At 46.4% G+C, this 17441-nt stretch overlaps 1 protein-coding gene across 1 annotated transcript; it reads left to right on the plus strand.

Annotated features, from left to right (window-relative positions):
* Positions 1 to 304: 304 nt before the first annotated feature.
* Positions 305 to 13353, plus strand: donson (DNA replication fork stabilization factor DONSON; the record flags this gene model as incomplete). The annotated part of the gene is made up of 10 exons (XM_084446479.1): positions 305 to 718; positions 1015 to 1098; positions 1345 to 1545; positions 3013 to 3191; positions 5412 to 5590; positions 10472 to 10580; positions 10683 to 10799; positions 11541 to 11739; positions 11960 to 12160; positions 13216 to 13353. The coding sequence occupies 10 exons, from the start codon at positions 305 to 307 to the stop codon at positions 13351 to 13353; spliced, it is 1821 nt and encodes a 606-aa protein (XP_084302605.1).
* Between the last annotated feature and the right edge of the window lie 4088 nt (positions 13354 to 17441).

The raw sequence follows: 17441 nt of genomic DNA on the forward strand, positions 1-17441 counted from the left end.
GTGTTTAAGTTGTTTATGATGATATTCTCTCTGTCCTCACCGTGGAGGTATAAGGTTCTCCTCACCCTGAAACATTCAGGTGAGCTCGCGAGATCAGGATAGTCTTACGAGGCTCACTAGAAGTCACATGACATGTATCCCAACCTATCACGTGATCGCTGCATGTTTCCCTCTCACTGCTGCCGCGCGAAATTTGCAACGAGAGGGAAAAGACATCAACAACAGCACGGAACATTTAGCTCCTGTTCAACGAACATATTCCCTACGTTTGTTTTATTTAGCTAAGGACAAAACTACAACGGAAATGTCTGAACAAGCCGGTTATTCCCCCAGCTTCAAACGACCCGCTGAAATCTTGCGAATGCGGAGGAAGAGAGCCCGCAGTGAGGGTGTCGGTTCTGGCGGCGGAGGCTCCGTGTCCAGCCCGGGTCATGCAGCCCCTTTACCGGGAGTGCGGCCGTTCTCCCCCGGGCCTCTGTTCGGTGCCCAGGCCGGCCCCGGGGGCGGAGTGAAGCGGAGGAACCCATTCGCTAGTATCGAAAATACCTACAACAGCCCAAAGAAGAGACTAGTAATCTACACCGATGGTGAAACCGACTCCTTGGCCGGTGTCAAGCCGCTCGACTCGGCAGCAACGGGGGGAGAGACGTCAACAAAGCGGGGTTTGCCTTTCAGCGAACGACTGATGATGGCAGAGAAACAAGCCGTGTCCGACAAGGTTGGACATTAAATCTCGTGTAGAGCTAAAGTTAAAGTTACATTGGGTGCCGTATACTATACTCTGACCAAAGACCTGGGTTAATTTACATCGTTTGAATATCTTGCTCTTAACTTGAGCTCAAAGCAGAATTATCCGTGCTCATCATTATTAGCCTACATTATACCGGTCACCAATATATTAATCTGTATTTCTACAGGAATTCTTAAAGCTGATCTCAGTTTGTATCACTTGATATTATAGATTGATATTATATTATATATTATAGAACTCACTGAGTTGTCCGTTTCGTCCAGAAACAGCCTTCTGTCTCAGAAGACGACTCTCTGTTCGAGGAAGAGGACGACTTATTCCTGGAGGAGAGGACACCTGTATTAATGGTATGTGTAGCTAGCTACTTTAACTCATCGGTCTTTCCTATCATAATTTCCCCCTGTCTAAACACTATTTACTTATTATTGCACCCTTCCTTCCTCCCTCCCTTTCTTCCTTAACCTGCAGATATGTGATAACCTCTAGATAGCAGATAGTGTTTTCACCTGCTATTTAAGCTTTAGTAATATTTTGGTGACAAAATTAGCCTACAACTGTGAATATTAAGAACTACAATTTTGGTTCACACACAGAGTCCCCAGGCTGGAGTTGCAGGCTCAATAGCGCCCCCTGTCTGCATGGAGTATCCTGCCGACTGGAGCCTGAAGACGCGCCTCCTCTTCACCTCCCCTCTCCCCTTCTCCTGGGCAGAGCAGCCCAAGGCTCAGGAGGAGGCACAGGGCCTCAGCCAGCACTGCAGGGCCCAGTACGCCAACCTGCCCCAGAGTATACAGGTATTACACACATACACACTACAGGACCCAGTACGCCAACCTGCCCCAGAGCACCGGTATTGGACAAACACACACACTACAGGACCCAGTACGCCAACCTGCCCCAGAGCATACAGGGATTAGACACACACACACACACACTACAGGGCCAAGTACACCAACCTGCCCCAGAGCACAGGTATTGGACAAACACACACTACAGGACCCAGTACGCCAACCTGCCCCAGAGCATACAGGGATTAGACACACACACACACACACACACTACAGGGCCAAGTACGCCAACCTGCCCCAGAGCACAGGTATTGGACAAACACACACACTACAGGACCCAGTACGCCAACCTGCCCCAGAGTATACAGGTATTACACACACACACACACTACAGGGCCAAGTACGCCAACCTGCTGCAGAGCATACAGGTATAAGAGACACACACTCGCACACTACAGTCCATTAGTGTGTGTGTGTGACCCCCCCCCACACACACACACACTCCCTACAGGGCCAAGTACACCACGCACACTCATAAAGCCATGACACACGGGTAACTTTTCTGGGCAATATTGCTGGCAGCGCTGGCATTTTTTCCCATTGAAAAGAGGCAACATTTCAGTATCTGAGAAAATTAGATCGATTGGGGCAACACAGTGTGATGCAGAAGCGACTTTTCAGGATGCTCCAATCAGAATACAGATTTTAGTCATGTGACCATTTCTGTCCACTGGCAAAAACCAACAAAGATGGTGGCCAATCCTGCTTGGTGTGAGAAGATGGAGAGAGACCCAATTTTATTATTTTCAGATATATTGAATCATTAAGACATAGTTCTCATATATTTTGAATATACATGTTTGGTTGATTTGTTTTCAACAGCTGTCATCATGTTCTCCGCTATCTTTATTTATTTGCTTACTAGTTACTACTGAAGTTTTCATACGTGTCCATGTTAAACATGATCTCTGCCAGCCATAAATGCATGTACTGTACAATCTGGAATAAATTCATTATTAGACAGAAAATGACCTAATATTTCAAGCTACCACATTGAATAAACAGATAGTATTCCAGGGTAGTCAACTAGCAAACAACTAGTTAGCATAGGTAATGTTAACTAGCAGAGTTAACGTTAGGTACCAAGTATCTGACTAGCTAGCCAAGTTTACTTGCATAGTGTGTGTGTGCGTGCGTGCGTGTGTGTAGGGGTCATGGTTTTGAATAACATTATTTTTCAGTTAAGTTGCCCATTGCAGTTGTCACTCCAATTGCTACCCGTGTATCAGGGCAACTTGAGTTGCCGGCGATATTGCCCAGAAAAGTTGCCCGTGTATCATGGCCTTTACACTGCAGTGTCCCTCACACAAAAACCACACACATGACACGCATGCTACGGAGTTCAAATACATACAAACACCCACACCCCCCCCCCACACACACACACCCACACGCCCTCTCCTGTGCCCCCAGGACCCCCGGAGCTGTGCGGAGCTGCGCTGTGCGTTCCAGCAGAGCCTGCAGTACTGGCAGCACCCGTCCCTGCCCTGGATGACCCTGTTCCCCCGGCTGGGCGCCGAGCGCAGCTTCGCAGGGAAGAACGCGCCCTGGACGCAGGACCCCGCCCTGCAGCACAGCCTCCTGACCGCCTGGTGAGGAGCACCGGCCGGGAAACAAACCCCACTGAGATCAAAGAACTCATTTAAAAGGGAGACATGGCCAAAATAGCACCATTACATTTTACCGACAAAAACAACAATAGAGCAGAGATTACAGTGTACATCATGTGATCTCAGACTGTAACTATTGACAGGTCTCAGCCAGCCCTCGAGTACACAGTGTACAGTGATGTTAAAGCTTTACAATTTGTGATAAAACGTAGTGCACTGTGATATACTGAATCTAGCATGCGCAGGCAGTGGGCGGATGCATTCATGTACAACAGGTCACCATAATCAAGCACCGGTAAAAAGGTAGCAGAGACCTTCTGGCCTCAATGGAGAAACAAGTTTCTGAAATAAAACCCCAACTTCAGCTTCAGTTTTTAAGGAGATTATTAGCCTGATGTTTAAAAGAACGACCCACTGTCATCAAGCCAGATACCTAAGATATTTATAATAGGTGACAACTTCTAATTTCTTTCCCTGTGCAGTAAGAATGTCTAAGGAGTTCTCAGGTTTCTTCTCAGACTTCGAAAAATGCATTACCTTTGTTTCATCACCATTTAAAAACAACTTTAGCTGTGATAGCTTACTCTGTATAATATTAAAAACTGCTTGCAATTTGGAAAGAGCCTGTGTAATGGAGGGACCAGCACACTGTACTATAGTATCATCTCTAAAAACATGAATGTTGGTGCCAACCACATTATGACCTATACTATTAATATAGATAGAGAATAACATTATGACCACATTATGACCTATACTATTAATATAGATAGAGAATAACATTATGACCACATTATGACCTATACTATTAATATAGATAGAGAATAACATTATGACCACATTTTGACCTATACTATTAATATAGATAGAGAATAACATTATGACCTATACTATTAATATAGATAAAGAATAACATTATGACCTATACTATTAATATAGATAGAGAATAGCGTTATGACCACATTATGACCTATACTATTAATATAGATAGAGAATAATATTATGACCTATACTATTAATATAGATAGAGAATAACATTATGGCCACATTATGACCTATACTATTAATATAGATAGAGAATAACATTATGACCACATTATGACCTATACTATTAATATAGATAGAGAATAACATTATGACCTATACTATTAATATAGATTATGACCTATACTATTAATATAGATAGAGAATAACATTATGACCTATACTATTAATATAGATAGAGATTAACATTATGACCACATTATGACCTATACTATTAATATAGATAGAGAATAACATTATGACCTATACTATTAATATAGATAAAGAATAACATTATGACCTATACTATTAATATAGATAGAGAATAACATTATGACCACATTATGACCTATACTATTAATATAGATAGAGAATAACATTATGACCTATACTATTAATATAGATAGAGAATAACATTATGACCACATTATGACCTATACTATTAATATAGATAGAGAATAACATTATGACCACATTATGACCTATACTATTAATATAGATAGAGAATAACATTATGACCTATACTATTAATATAGATAGAGAATAGCAGCGGACCTATAACGGAACCCTGGGGGACAGCATTACAAATGTTAAGCCATTTAGAAGTGAGCCCATCAAATTGGACACATTGAGGCATTTCCGTTAGGTAATTCACAAACCACCCTACTGCCTGCGCAGATACACCAAGAATAGTCAGCCTCTGCTTCAGAATAAGATGATCGACTGTATCAAAAGCCTTGGACAGATCAATAAACAGAGAACCACAACTCTGCTTTTCATCCCTGATGCCCAAAATATGATGTTTCCTCTCAGGTAGCTGCGGGTGATGAGCTTGATTCTGAATTGGAGCTTGCGGTGAAACAACGGGGGGGTGCTTCCTTTATCACTTCCATGATGTGGTTCACCATCTTATCCACTGCGTTTCTCTCTCTCTCTCTCTCTCTCTCTCTCTCTCTCTCTCTCTCTCTCTCTCCGCCTTTCTCTTCTCCTCCGCTCTCTCTCTCCCCACTTTCTCCTCTTCTCTTCCTTCCTCCCCTCCCTCCTGTCTCTCTCTCTCTCATCTCCTCCTTATCTCTTCTTCTCTCCCTCCCCTCTCCTCCTCCCCCTCTCTCTCCTGTCCCTGTCTTATCCCCCCCCCCCCCCCCTCTCCTTCCTTCCTCCCTCCTCTCTCTCTCCCAGGTCGGTGAGTCTGACCTCCCTGTACGGCCTGCTGAAGGCCAGACTGTGCCCGTACTTCTACCTGTGCTCCTACCAGTTCACCGCTGTGTTCCGGGCCGCCGGGCTGGCCGGCTCCGGCCGCATCACTGCACTCCTCTCCCCCACCACCAGGGGGCTGAGGGAGGCCATGAAGGCAGAGGGTGAGTTTCACATTCAAATCAGTTTATTGAAAACTGATCGCACATCCACTATACAGTCCGCACACCGGAGCAAATATGGACTGTTTATTATGAGGTTTTAAATGGACTGTTTATTATGAGGTTTTAAATGGACTGTTTATTATGACGTTTCGATCATGCAACCTTCATCAGAACCTTCTCAAATCAGTGTATTGCCGTGGTAGTTTACACATACTAGGAATTTGTTTAGGTCGATGGTGTATGTTGAAGGAGGCAACATTCGACCGGGTGCAGGACAGAGACAGGACAGTGCAAGTACAATATACCCACAAAAATAATATATTGTATTTTGTGTTTGCACTGTCCTGTCTCTGCAGTTCAGTTGTTGTCACCACTCGGGAGACAGAATAGAACGCAGACATGACTGTCTTTGTCTGCGCTGTGCCTGAGCGTTTCAACTCAGCTCCTCCTCCGCCCCTGTCCAAACACTATGAGAGCGTAAGCCTTTCGTCCGTCCTCGGAGCTCTCCTCACACGGTGGGCCGGTAGCAGCTCTGCAAAGGAGCACAGGCGGCCGGAAACCTGTCCAGTCACTTTAGACGGCAGGTTTCTGAAAGACGAGGTGTTTGAGTTGGTGTTTCAGGCTGGTAAAGTGTCTGTGTGTTGTGATGAGTGAGTCTGGTATAAAGTGTCTGGGTGTGATGGAGAGTGAGTGGTATAAAGTGTCTGGGTGTGATGGAGAGTGATTCTGGTATAAAGTGTCTGGGTGTCCTGATGGAGAGTGAGTGGTATAAAGTGTCTGGGTGTCCTGATGGAGAGTGAGTGGTATAAAGTGTCTGGGTGTCCTGATGGAGAGTGAGTGGTATAAAGTGTCTGGGTGTCCTGATGGAGAGTGAGTGGTATAAAGTGTCTGGGTGTCCTGATGGAGAGTGAGTGGTATAAAGTGTCTGGGTGTCCTGATGGAGAGTGAGTGGTATAAAGTGTCTGGGTGTGATGGAGAGTGAGTGGTATAAAGTGTCTGGGTGTGATGGAGAGTGAGTGGTATAAAGTGTCTGGGTGTCCTGATGGAGAGTGAGTGGTATAAAGTGTCTGGGTGTCCTGATGGAGAGTGAGTGGTATAAAGTGTCTGGGTGTGATGGAGAGTGAGTGGTATAAAGTGTCTGGGTGTGATGGAGAGTGAGTGGTATAAAGTGTCTGGGTGTCCTGAGGGAGAGTGAGTGGTATAAAGTGTCTGGGTGTCCTGATGGAGAGTGAGTGGTATAAAGTGTCTGGGTGTCCTGATGGAGAGTGAGTGGTATAAAGTGTCTGGGTGTCCTGATGGAGAGTGAGTGGTATAAAGTGTCTGGGTGTCCTGAGGGAGAGTGAGTGGTATAAAGTGTCTGGGTGTCCTGATGGAGAGTGAGTGGTATAAAGTGTCTGGGTGTCCTGATGGAGAGTGAGTGGTATAAAGTGTCTGGGTGTCCTGATGGAGAGTGAGTGGTATAAAGTGTCTGGGTGTCCTGAGGGAGAGTGAGTGGTATAAAGTGTCTGGGTGTCCTGATGGAGAGTGAGTGGTATAAAGTGTCTGGGTGTGATGGAGAGTGAGTGGTATAAAGTGTCTGGGTGTCCTGATGGAGAGTGAGTGGTATAAAGTGTCTGGGTGTGATGGAGAGTGAGTGGTATAAAGTGTCTGGGTGTGATGGAGAGTGAGTGGTATAAAGTGTCTGGGTGTGATGGAGAGTGAGTGGTATAAAGTGTCTGGGTGTCCTGATGGAGAGTGAGTGGTATAAAGTGTCTGGGTGTGATGGAGAGTGAGTGGTATAAAGTGTCTGGGTGTGATGGAGAGTGAGTGGTATAAAGTGTCTGGGTGTGATGGAGAGTGAGTGGTATAAAGTGTCTGGGTGTGATGGAGAGTGAGTGGTATAAAGTGTCTGGGTGTGATGGAGAGTGAGTGGTATAAAGTGTCTGGGTGTGATGGAGAGTGAGTGGTATAAAGTGTCTGGGTGTGATGGAGAGTGAGTGGTATAAAGTGTCTGGGTGTGATGGAGAGTGAGTGGTATAAAGTGTCTGGGTGTGATGGAGAGTGAGTGGTATAAAGTGTCTGGGTGTCCTGATGGAGAGTGAGTGGTATAAAGTGTCTGGGTGTGATGGAGAGTGAGTGGTATAAAGTGTCTGGGTGTGATGGAGAGTGAGTGGTATAAAGTGTCTGGGTGTCCTGATGGAGAGTGAGTGGTATAAAGTGTCTGGGTGTCCTGATGGAGAGTGAGTGGTATAAAGTGTCTGGGTGTCCTGATGGAGAGTGAGTGGTATAAAGTGTCTGGGTGTGATGGAGAGTGAGTGGTATAAAGTGTCTGGGTGTGATGGAGAGTGAGTGGTATAAAGTGTCTGGGTGTGATGGAGAGTGAGTGGTATAAAGTGTCTGGGTGTCCTGATGGAGAGTGAGTGGTATAAAGTGTCTGGGTGTGATGGAGAGTGAGTGGTATAAAGTGTCTGGGTGTCCTGATGGAGAGTGAGTGGTATAAAGTGTCTGGGTGTCCTGATGGAGAGTGAGTGGTATAAAGTGTCTGGGTGTGATGGAGAGTGAGTGGTATAAAGTGTCTGGGTGTCCTGATGGAGAGTGAGTGGTATAAAGTGTCTGGGTGTCCTGATGGAGAGTGAGTGGTATAAAGTGTCTGGGTGTGATGGAGAGTGAGTGGTATAAAGTCTCTGGGTGTGATGGAGAGTGAGTGGTATAAAGTGTCTGGGTGTCCTGATGGAGAGTGAGTGGTATAAAGTGTCTGGGTGTCCTGATGGAGAGTGAGTGGTATAAAGTGTCTGGGTGTCCTGATGGAGAGTGAGTGGTATAAAGTGTCTGGGTGTCCTGATGGAGAGTGAGTGGTATAAAGTGTCTGGGTGTGATGGAGAGTGAGTGGTATAAAGTGTCTGGGTGTGATGGAGAGTGAGTGGTATAAAGTGTCTGGGTGTCCTGATGGAGAGTGAGTGGTATAAAGTGTCTGGGTGTGATGGAGAGTGAGTGGTATAAAGTGTCTGGGTGTCCTGATGGAGAGTGAGTGGTATAAAGTGTCTGGGTGTGATGGAGAGTGAGTGGTATAAAGTGTCTGGGTGTGATGGAGAGTGAGTGGTATAAAGTGTCTGGGTGTGATGGAGAGTGAGTGGTATAAAGTGTCTGGGTGTCCTGATGGAGAGTGAGTGGTATAAAGTGTCTGGGTGTGATGGAGAGTGAGTGGTATAAAGTGTCTGGGTGTGATGGAGAGTGAGTGGTATAAAGTGTCTGGGTGTGATGGAGAGTGAGTGGTATAAAGTGTCTGGGTGTGATGGAGAGTGAGTGGTATAAAGTGTCTGGGTGTGATGGAGAGTGAGTGGTATAAAGTGTCTGGGTGTGATGGAGAGTGAGTGGTATAAAGTGTCTGGGTGTGATGGAGAGTGAGTGGTATAAAGTGTCTGGGTGTGATGGAGAGTGAGTGGTATAAAGTGTCTGGGTGTGATGGAGAGTGAGTGGTATAAAGTGTCTGGGTGTCCTGATGGAGAGTGAGTGGTATAAAGTGTCTGGGTGTGATGGAGAGTGAGTGGTATAAAGTGTCTGGGTGTGATGGAGAGTGAGTGGTATAAAGTGTCTGGGTGTCCTGATGGAGAGTGAGTGGTATAAAGTGTCTGGGTGTCCTGATGGAGAGTGAGTGGTATAAAGTGTCTGGGTGTCCTGATGGAGAGTGAGTGGTATAAAGTGTCTGGGTGTGATGGAGAGTGAGTGGTATAAAGTGTCTGGGTGTGATGGAGAGTGAGTGGTATAAAGTGTCTGGGTGTGATGGAGAGTGAGTGGTATAAAGTGTCTGGGTGTCCTGATGGAGAGTGAGTGGTATAAAGTGTCTGGGTGTGATGGAGAGTGAGTGGTATAAAGTGTCTGGGTGTCCTGATGGAGAGTGAGTGGTATAAAGTGTCTGGGTGTCCTGATGGAGAGTGAGTGGTATAAAGTGTCTGGGTGTGATGGAGAGTGAGTGGTATAAAGTGTCTGGGTGTGATGGAGAGTGAGTGGTATAAAGTGTCTGGGTGTCCTGATGGAGAGTGAGTGGTATAAAGTGTCTGGGTGTCCTGATGGAGAGTGAGTGGTATAAAGTGTCTGGGTGTCCTGATGGAGAGTGAGTGGTATAAAGTGTCTGGGTGTGATGGAGAGTGAGTGGTATAAAGTGTCTGGGTGTGATGGAGAGTGAGTGGTATAAAGTGTCTGGGTGTGATGGAGAGTGAGTGGTATAAAGTGTCTGGGTGTCCTGATGGAGAGTGAGTGGTATAAAGTGTCTGGGTGTGATGGAGAGTGAGTGGTATAAAGTGTCTGGGTGTGATGGAGAGTGAGTGGTATAAAGTGTCTGGGTGTCCTGATGGAGAGTGAGTGGTATAAAGTGTCTGGGTGTCCTGATGGAGAGTGAGTGGTATAAAGTGTCTGGGTGTCCTGATGGAGAGTGAGTGGTATAAAGTGTCTGGGTGTGATGGAGAGTGAGTGGTATAAAGTGTCTGGGTGTGATGGAGAGTGAGTGGTATAAAGTGTCTGGGTGTGATGGAGAGTGAGTGGTATAAAGTGTCTGGGTGTCCTGATGGAGAGTGAGTGGTATAAAGTGTCTGGGTGTGATGGAGAGTGAGTGGTATAAAGTGTCTGGGTGTGATGGAGAGTGAGTGGTATAAAGTGTCTGGGTGTGATGGTGAGTGAGTCTGGTATAAAGTGTCTGGGTGTGATGGAGAGTGAGTGGTATAAAGTGTCTGGGTGTGATGGAGAGTGAGTGGTATAAAGTGTCTGGGTGTCCTGATGGAGAGTGAGTGGTATAAAGTGTCTGGGTGTGATGGAGAGTGAGTGGTATAAAGTGTCTGGGTGTGATGGAGAGTGAGTGGTATAAAGTGTCTGGGTGTCCTGATGGAGAGAGAGGCTTCTCCTCGGCAGGTATTGAGTTCTCGATGCCCCTGCTGGAGGAGAGGAGGAGCAGCAGGGAGCAGGCGGGATCAACCGGCCCCAGCCAGGAGACGGAGGACGAAGAGGACGATCACACAGAGTGAGTGACACACACACACACACACACATTCTTTTCGGTCTGTTTTTAGAGGTGACATGATGACTCATTGCAGCCATGTTGTTGCAGGCTGTCAGAGCACAGTGGAAAAGAAGAGGGAGAGGATGATGAAGATGAGGATGATGATGATGGATTTTCCTGGCTCAAAGAGATGGGGGTGCAGGATAAAATAAAGAAACCAGATAACATCTCCATCAAGCTGTATCCTCCACTGGCGTGTGTGTGTGTGTTGGTCTATGGTTGAGTTTACACACACTAGCAGTGCTCGACTTGGACTGAAGGTGCTGATCCTCATCGGTACTGTTTATATTCAGCAGTAGAACATTTGACGTGCCGGTACTCTGAAGTCACTGCATCCGAGCGGCCCATGGCAGTGTTGTATTGGCCTGGAAGCCAGACTTCCCCGCAAAAAAAATCATTTTGCGATACAGTCTGGACTTCTAGCTGCCTAGAATGTGATGATGATGTCTGGGATGGGAGTCCTTACCTTGAACTCCTTCAGCCAGCGTAAGAAAACCTTTGCTAAATCCGGTCGGAAGAACGGTGAAAACATCTTTTCCTCAGAGAAAGTCCGCTAGTGCATATTCTTTTTCTTGTTTAATTGTTGTTATTGAGCCTATTTCTGCAATAACTGTATGTATGGCTGTTTATTCTACTAACGTTAACGTTACCGCTTGTTGCTTCAGGAGACTGTTTTAACAGCGACCTGCCAATTTCACACATAACCTACAGTACAGGAACCAATCAGCGGCTGCGTCCCTACTGGGGGGCAGAACAGCAGTCAGAACACAGTCCCTGATTGGCCCATTATTTAGTCGTTTCTGGAAAACAATGTGGATGTGGGACTGATCAGACTGATCAGTGGAGAGCAGAATGTGATCACGTGGTCAGGATGGCTACTCCAGGCTAGTGTTGTATGACCCTTGACCCTGTCCCTCCCAGTCGTAAGGAGCGCAACACCGTGTGTCTGGACCACCGGCCCGAGTCGGTGGTGTGTGTGGAGGGGGCGCACACCTTCACCCTCATCAACTTCCTCATCAACTGCAAGAGTCTGGTGGCGGGGGCGGGGTCTCAGGCGGGGCTGCCCCCCACCCTGCTGGCGCCGGCGCCCTTCAGAGGAGCCAGCCTACACACACTCAAGGTGAGGACACACACACACACACTTACAGTAAACACACACACTTAAACACACATTTCTATCTTCAGAGGAGCAGGCCTACACACACTCAAGGTGAGGACACACACACACTTACAGTAAACACACACACTTAAACACACGTGTCTATCATGAGTTGAGGGTTTTGTCTGTCCTGTGAGTTTGAGATGTGTGTGTGACCGATGTGTTCGTCCGTCCCGTCCAGGCGCGCAGTGTGAACGTGAAGTCGCAGGTGCGCACCGGGTACCAGGACGTCAGCAGCCTGGAGGTGACGGGTCCCATCATGCCTCACTCCCTCCACGCCCTCACACTGCTGCTGCGGCCGGGGCAGAGGGGCGGCTTCTCCACCGCCCTCTACACACACCAGCCCACCGCCGTGCTCAACACACACACACACGCAGAGCCGGTGAGAAACGCACACACACACACATGCTGTTAATACACACACACACAGCTACGCACACCGCTACTCATACACACACACGGCTACTCACACACACAGCTACTCACACACACACACACAGCGACTCACACGCACACAAAGCTACTCATAATACACACTGCGTCACAGGAAATATGTGCATCAGTACATACTGGTCCTAGAACGTCTGGTTCGTGTTACGCATATATTAAAGTCGCACGGAAATGAAAAAAAGCATTATGTCCCATTTTGGTTCACATAATTGGTCATAGTGTTCACCTATTCAACGATGTATTCCCCAAAAAATTACAAAATTCTACTTTTGTTGTAATCTTATATCAAAGTATATAATTTCTTACTTCCTGGAAAACGGTAGGTCACGTGCAATGACGACAACAGGTACCTTAGATTTTAGGCCAATAATCTCACGACATCCACCCGTCAATCAACGCTATCCTTCTATCGAATCTGTCTAAAGTTCTTAAAACCCGTCTACTTGTCAATGTTCCAATCAAATTCCTCTAAACATTATGTCCCACCCTCATAGCTTGTTTGCGTCGGAAATACGTCAAACTACGGAAGTTAGATGATCTCAAACGTCCGTTTCAGTGCGACTTTAAGTCCTCTGAACAGGAATCTCAAGGCTGTGATATACACTTGCTTTTAACTACGCAATCACACAAGATGGGTCCCAGGCATATTTTGCGTTCCTTTGGCGCATTGGCCATCCTCAGAGATGAACACACCGCCACATACACACTTGTCTACGCATTGTTAATCAGCAAGTGTATCAAACACTTTATTATCCTACTGAAATGGTCTGAGGAATAGTGGTTTGGCTACATTTACAAGAATAGTAAAAATGTAATATGGCTTAACATGGATGTAGGCCTACATGACAGTATGGAATATAAACACAGAGAGAGTATTATAAAGACTATATGAGTAATGGGTACTGCAGAAGTGCACACGCTGTCAGAGGTGAGACACACACACACACACACTCATCCACCTCTTCCCTCTGTCTCGGCCGTGCCCAGGCGGAGCAGCCCGTGGACCTGGGGGGGTGTGGCCTCCACCCCAGCACCATCCAGCAGCTCCAGCAGCCCCCCATCCTGGGCAAGACCGCCCTGCGACATCTCCACATGAACAGCTACTCCTACTCCTGGACAGCCTGACGTGTGTGTGTTGTGTGTGTGTGTTGTGTGTGTGTGTGTTGTGTGTGTGTGTGTGTGTGTGTGTGGTACAACACTGCCCAGAACATTGGACTATTCAATGAACTTTGTTGTACATTATCACTCAGGACCTCAATACAATGGCAAATCACAAATTTGCCATTATGAGATGATATAGATTACATATTTTTGCTTGGTTGTAGACTTTATTTTTTATTTTTTAGGTGGAATATGTTTGTAGACACTTCCTGTAGGTTATTCTCCGGAAGCACTGTTTTTTGTGATTGTGTTTTAATGTTTTAAAAATTTTAAAACGTTTCTGTTATATTTATGTAACGGTAACATTTTATGGCATTAAATGAATGTAGGCTACTTCACGTTTGTCACATGAACATGTGCCTGATCCCGTATCGTCTCTCCAGTCTCGAGGCTGCGAAGGCCAACCAGAGGCGTTGATCCATGAGAAGGAGATCATAATGCCAGACTAGTTTGCTGGGTCCCAAGTCACAGTGTCTGTACAGCAGGCGGTAGTCGGGCCCTTCTGGAAAATCCAGCTACAAACCTTAGCTGGTCATCAGCTGGTCTTGCTGGATTTACCAGGTGGGCCAGCCCGTCTGTCTTGTCAGTCTCACCCTGTCTGTCAGTCTTATGGGGGTGTAATAGTAGGGCCCTGTCTCATTAGGCGCTTCCGGCAATTATACATTTATATTTATATTCTATGCACTAGCTACTAGCAGCAGTAGTATTTTATTGATCCCTGAGGAAAATTGCACTGATACAGCATCAAAAGACAAGTAACAGTGCAGACAGATAGGCTACACATTTACAATAGATCCAAAATATACAGAAATCCCAATATACAGGAGTATAAACAAGACACCTTGCTTAGCATGCTTAGAATGTCCAAACGTGTCAGAGGTGTGCAAGAGTCTTTAAAAGGTACACGCCTGCAACGGAGCCTCAGCAATTCAGTCAGTTCACGTGTGCAAAATATTTGTTCGTTCATTCATTTACCAGCACCTTTGTGAGGTTGGAGACAATGTAGGGAGCTTGTCCTTAAGTCATCACAGCCCTGAAAGCTGATGTTTTCCTGCCTGTCTAGACGGAGGCTGTGCAATCAACCCTGTGTTAAGTGAGGTGCTAGAGTAGCAGCTAGACGAATGCTTCAAGTTCAACATTACACAGACCCGGGTTTGCTTCCGTTTAGAGTTTCACGAGGAGGGGAAACTGATCTGATCTACATATGGGTGACCTGCACAGCTAGGCGTTATGTTAATAGACGGACAGCGCTTTACGGAGAATGGAACATATAATATTGTCCCTGTGGGAAAAGCGCACGCAGACGGAAAGGTAACCATTATGGTTGTCTGGTTCCCAAAGCACCGTGATGGAGACCAACTGGTTTTAGTCTGCAATACATTTATTTATATATTATTCATTAGACGTCGAGTTCAGTCTTGCCTCTCCAGGCTAATCAACGTCCAGATTTCAATGTGCTAGGTGGTCTGTGCCAAGTAGCCTACGACGGAATGCCTGGATACGTGAGATGTGCGCCTCTGCCCCTCCCGGTAAGTGCCAACTAAGCACCGTCGAAGCTATAGGGTGACTTAATTGTAATTTAATGCATAGCCTATGCAGTAAGGCGCGAGGTGGCAAGCACGTGTGCTTATACATTTAAAAAGAAAAGAAACCTACAATCTTCCTGTTCCCTATGCCGCGCGTGTTTTAACGTGCTTCAAAACGCACGTGTAGCTTCATTTACCTTGCTGTGAAAATCCGTAATTCGGTAAGGGCACCTTTGACGCGCATGCACAACGACCAGTTGCCAAGTATGGGACGTGGGGACTCTTATGTTTGTGGGGCTCTTGAGATAATGGATGGCACCAGATCCCGAACTAAGGAATTATCAAGCGCTACTGATTTATAATTGCACATTAGGCTATATGTGTAATCAACTGCAAACAATTGCATAATCAAATCGTTTCCTTAAACAGGTGCCTATGTAACTACATGGTATATGATGTTCCACGATCAAAACTTCAATGTTCTATGTAACCTGCTACTACTGACTGGAGATTTATTTTCACCTTCAGGTGACGAGGGAACACGGACGGCTACCAAGATGATCGTATTGGGTTTCTTTGCGTTTTTAACATCTCTGAAAGTTGGTGGTAAGTCATTCTCAAAAGATTCAGTCAATGCGTCAGATTCCTGGTGGATACTAGACAGGCAGAGTGCACAGCCAAGGTGCACCTCTGATTCTGATCATTATAGAGCATGTTATCACAGACTTAAGGACTTTTGGTTTACTGTTTAGAATGAATGTTTACTGAAGATATCTACTTTTCGTGGTCACATTTGTTGTCCTCTTTCATTCCTAATTTTTTCTTTCTCCATCCTCATCTGTTATGTACCCTTGTCCCTGGAGGGTTTCTTCCTCTTATTCATGTACCCTCATCCCTCCTATACCCTCCTCTTCCTCTTATTCATTAGTCTTTTTTTTTTCTTATCTTATCTTATTCATGTACCCTTATCCCTCCTATACCCTAAATTCTGCCTCTTATTCATGTACCCTTATCCCTCCTATACCCTCAATTCTGCCTTATTCATTGCCTTCAGCACTAGATTATGCTCTCACTTGTTCAGAATGGAGATGCACTTGTGAGTTCTAGTTAGTAGTCACCGATTCCATACGTTAAATGCCATTATCGTAAGTCGCTTTGGATAAAGGTGTCTGCAAATGACTGTAATGTAATTCCTCCTCTGCCTTCTCTTCTCCGAATTCCCCTCCCTCTCCATCCTCCACCCCCCAGACGCGGAACCTTTCCCCACCTTATCGAGGCTGGCGGTCCAGGTTGGGGACACCGTCACGCTGCCCTGCAACGCCTCCTTCTACGTCAGCCAGAGGCCCCAGGAGGAGGTGCAGCAGGCGCTGCGCTGGGAGGTGATGGGGGAGGACGTGGCCTCCCTCCAGGCAGGGAGGGTGGTAGAGGGTCTGGGGTACGGCCGGCGCGTGGAGCTCCCTCTCCTGGAGAGGGTGATGGAAGGAGACTTCTCCCTGACGCTGAGCAGGGCCGTGCTGAGAGACTCAGACATGTATGAGTGTATCTGGCAGGGACAGAGGACCATCTCCACAGTGTGGCTCACGGTCAACTACAGTAAGTCCCAGGCAGGCCGGCCAGCCAATCACAGCAGCTTAGGTCCAGTATGCTTTGCATTGTTTTTTTGTCCCTTTTGTTAAAGTTCCACCAGATGCTCAGGCATATGCGTATGAGGGGTGAAAGTAACAAAAATGTATAAATGAATGTGTAACCGATTAAAATGCAATCAAACCAAATAGTTACTTGATGATACAGCAAACGATTTAATGGATTCAGGACCAAACTGAATGCGTAATTGATTTGAATGCAATCAAATCAAGCACTGCAATTCCATTCGCCACCACTTTTGCCGCCACCTTAATCAAATCCAGGACACTTTTGCACCACAATTCCATTTGACTGGTAGTAGTGATCCTGGACCATTTACCAAAGCTCTCACAACTACATTCTGGGAGCAGATATGATCCTGTTCTTTCTCTGCTCTCTATTGCGCTCATGCTTCCTCTTATCCTTCTCACTGATCCTACACATCTGCTTCTCTTTTCCCAAGTCCATCTCCCTCTCTCTCATCGTCTCTCCTCCTCCTCTCTTTTCTCTCCTCTCAGACCCTGTAATAATATCACAGTCGAGCTATGTGGGTGATTCAGTGAACATCCCCTGTTACGGCCTCATCTCCAAGACCCAGGACCTCAGCCATGTCTCTGTGAGGTGGACCAGAGACGGTAATCACATCCTGAGTCTCCGCGACGGCCTGCTGACCTTTGACCCCGAGGATGACGGACGGTTCTCGATGGAAACGCACCCCAGCGATGGAGATCTGACCCTGAGCGTTCACCCCGTGCTGCCCCGGGACCAGGGCACGTACCAGTGCTACTACAACTCTGGGCGATACAGCCAGCTGAAGACCGGGATGCCTGAGGCCGTACATCTGGCCGGTAACATTTTCAAACATGAGATGTTTCTGTCATCACACGCACACGACAAGATGTT

Source organism: Borostomias antarcticus, assembly GCF_949987555.1.
Source record: "Borostomias antarcticus genome assembly, chromosome: 12".
Taxonomy (NCBI): Eukaryota; Metazoa; Chordata; class Actinopteri; order Stomiiformes; family Stomiidae; genus Borostomias; species Borostomias antarcticus.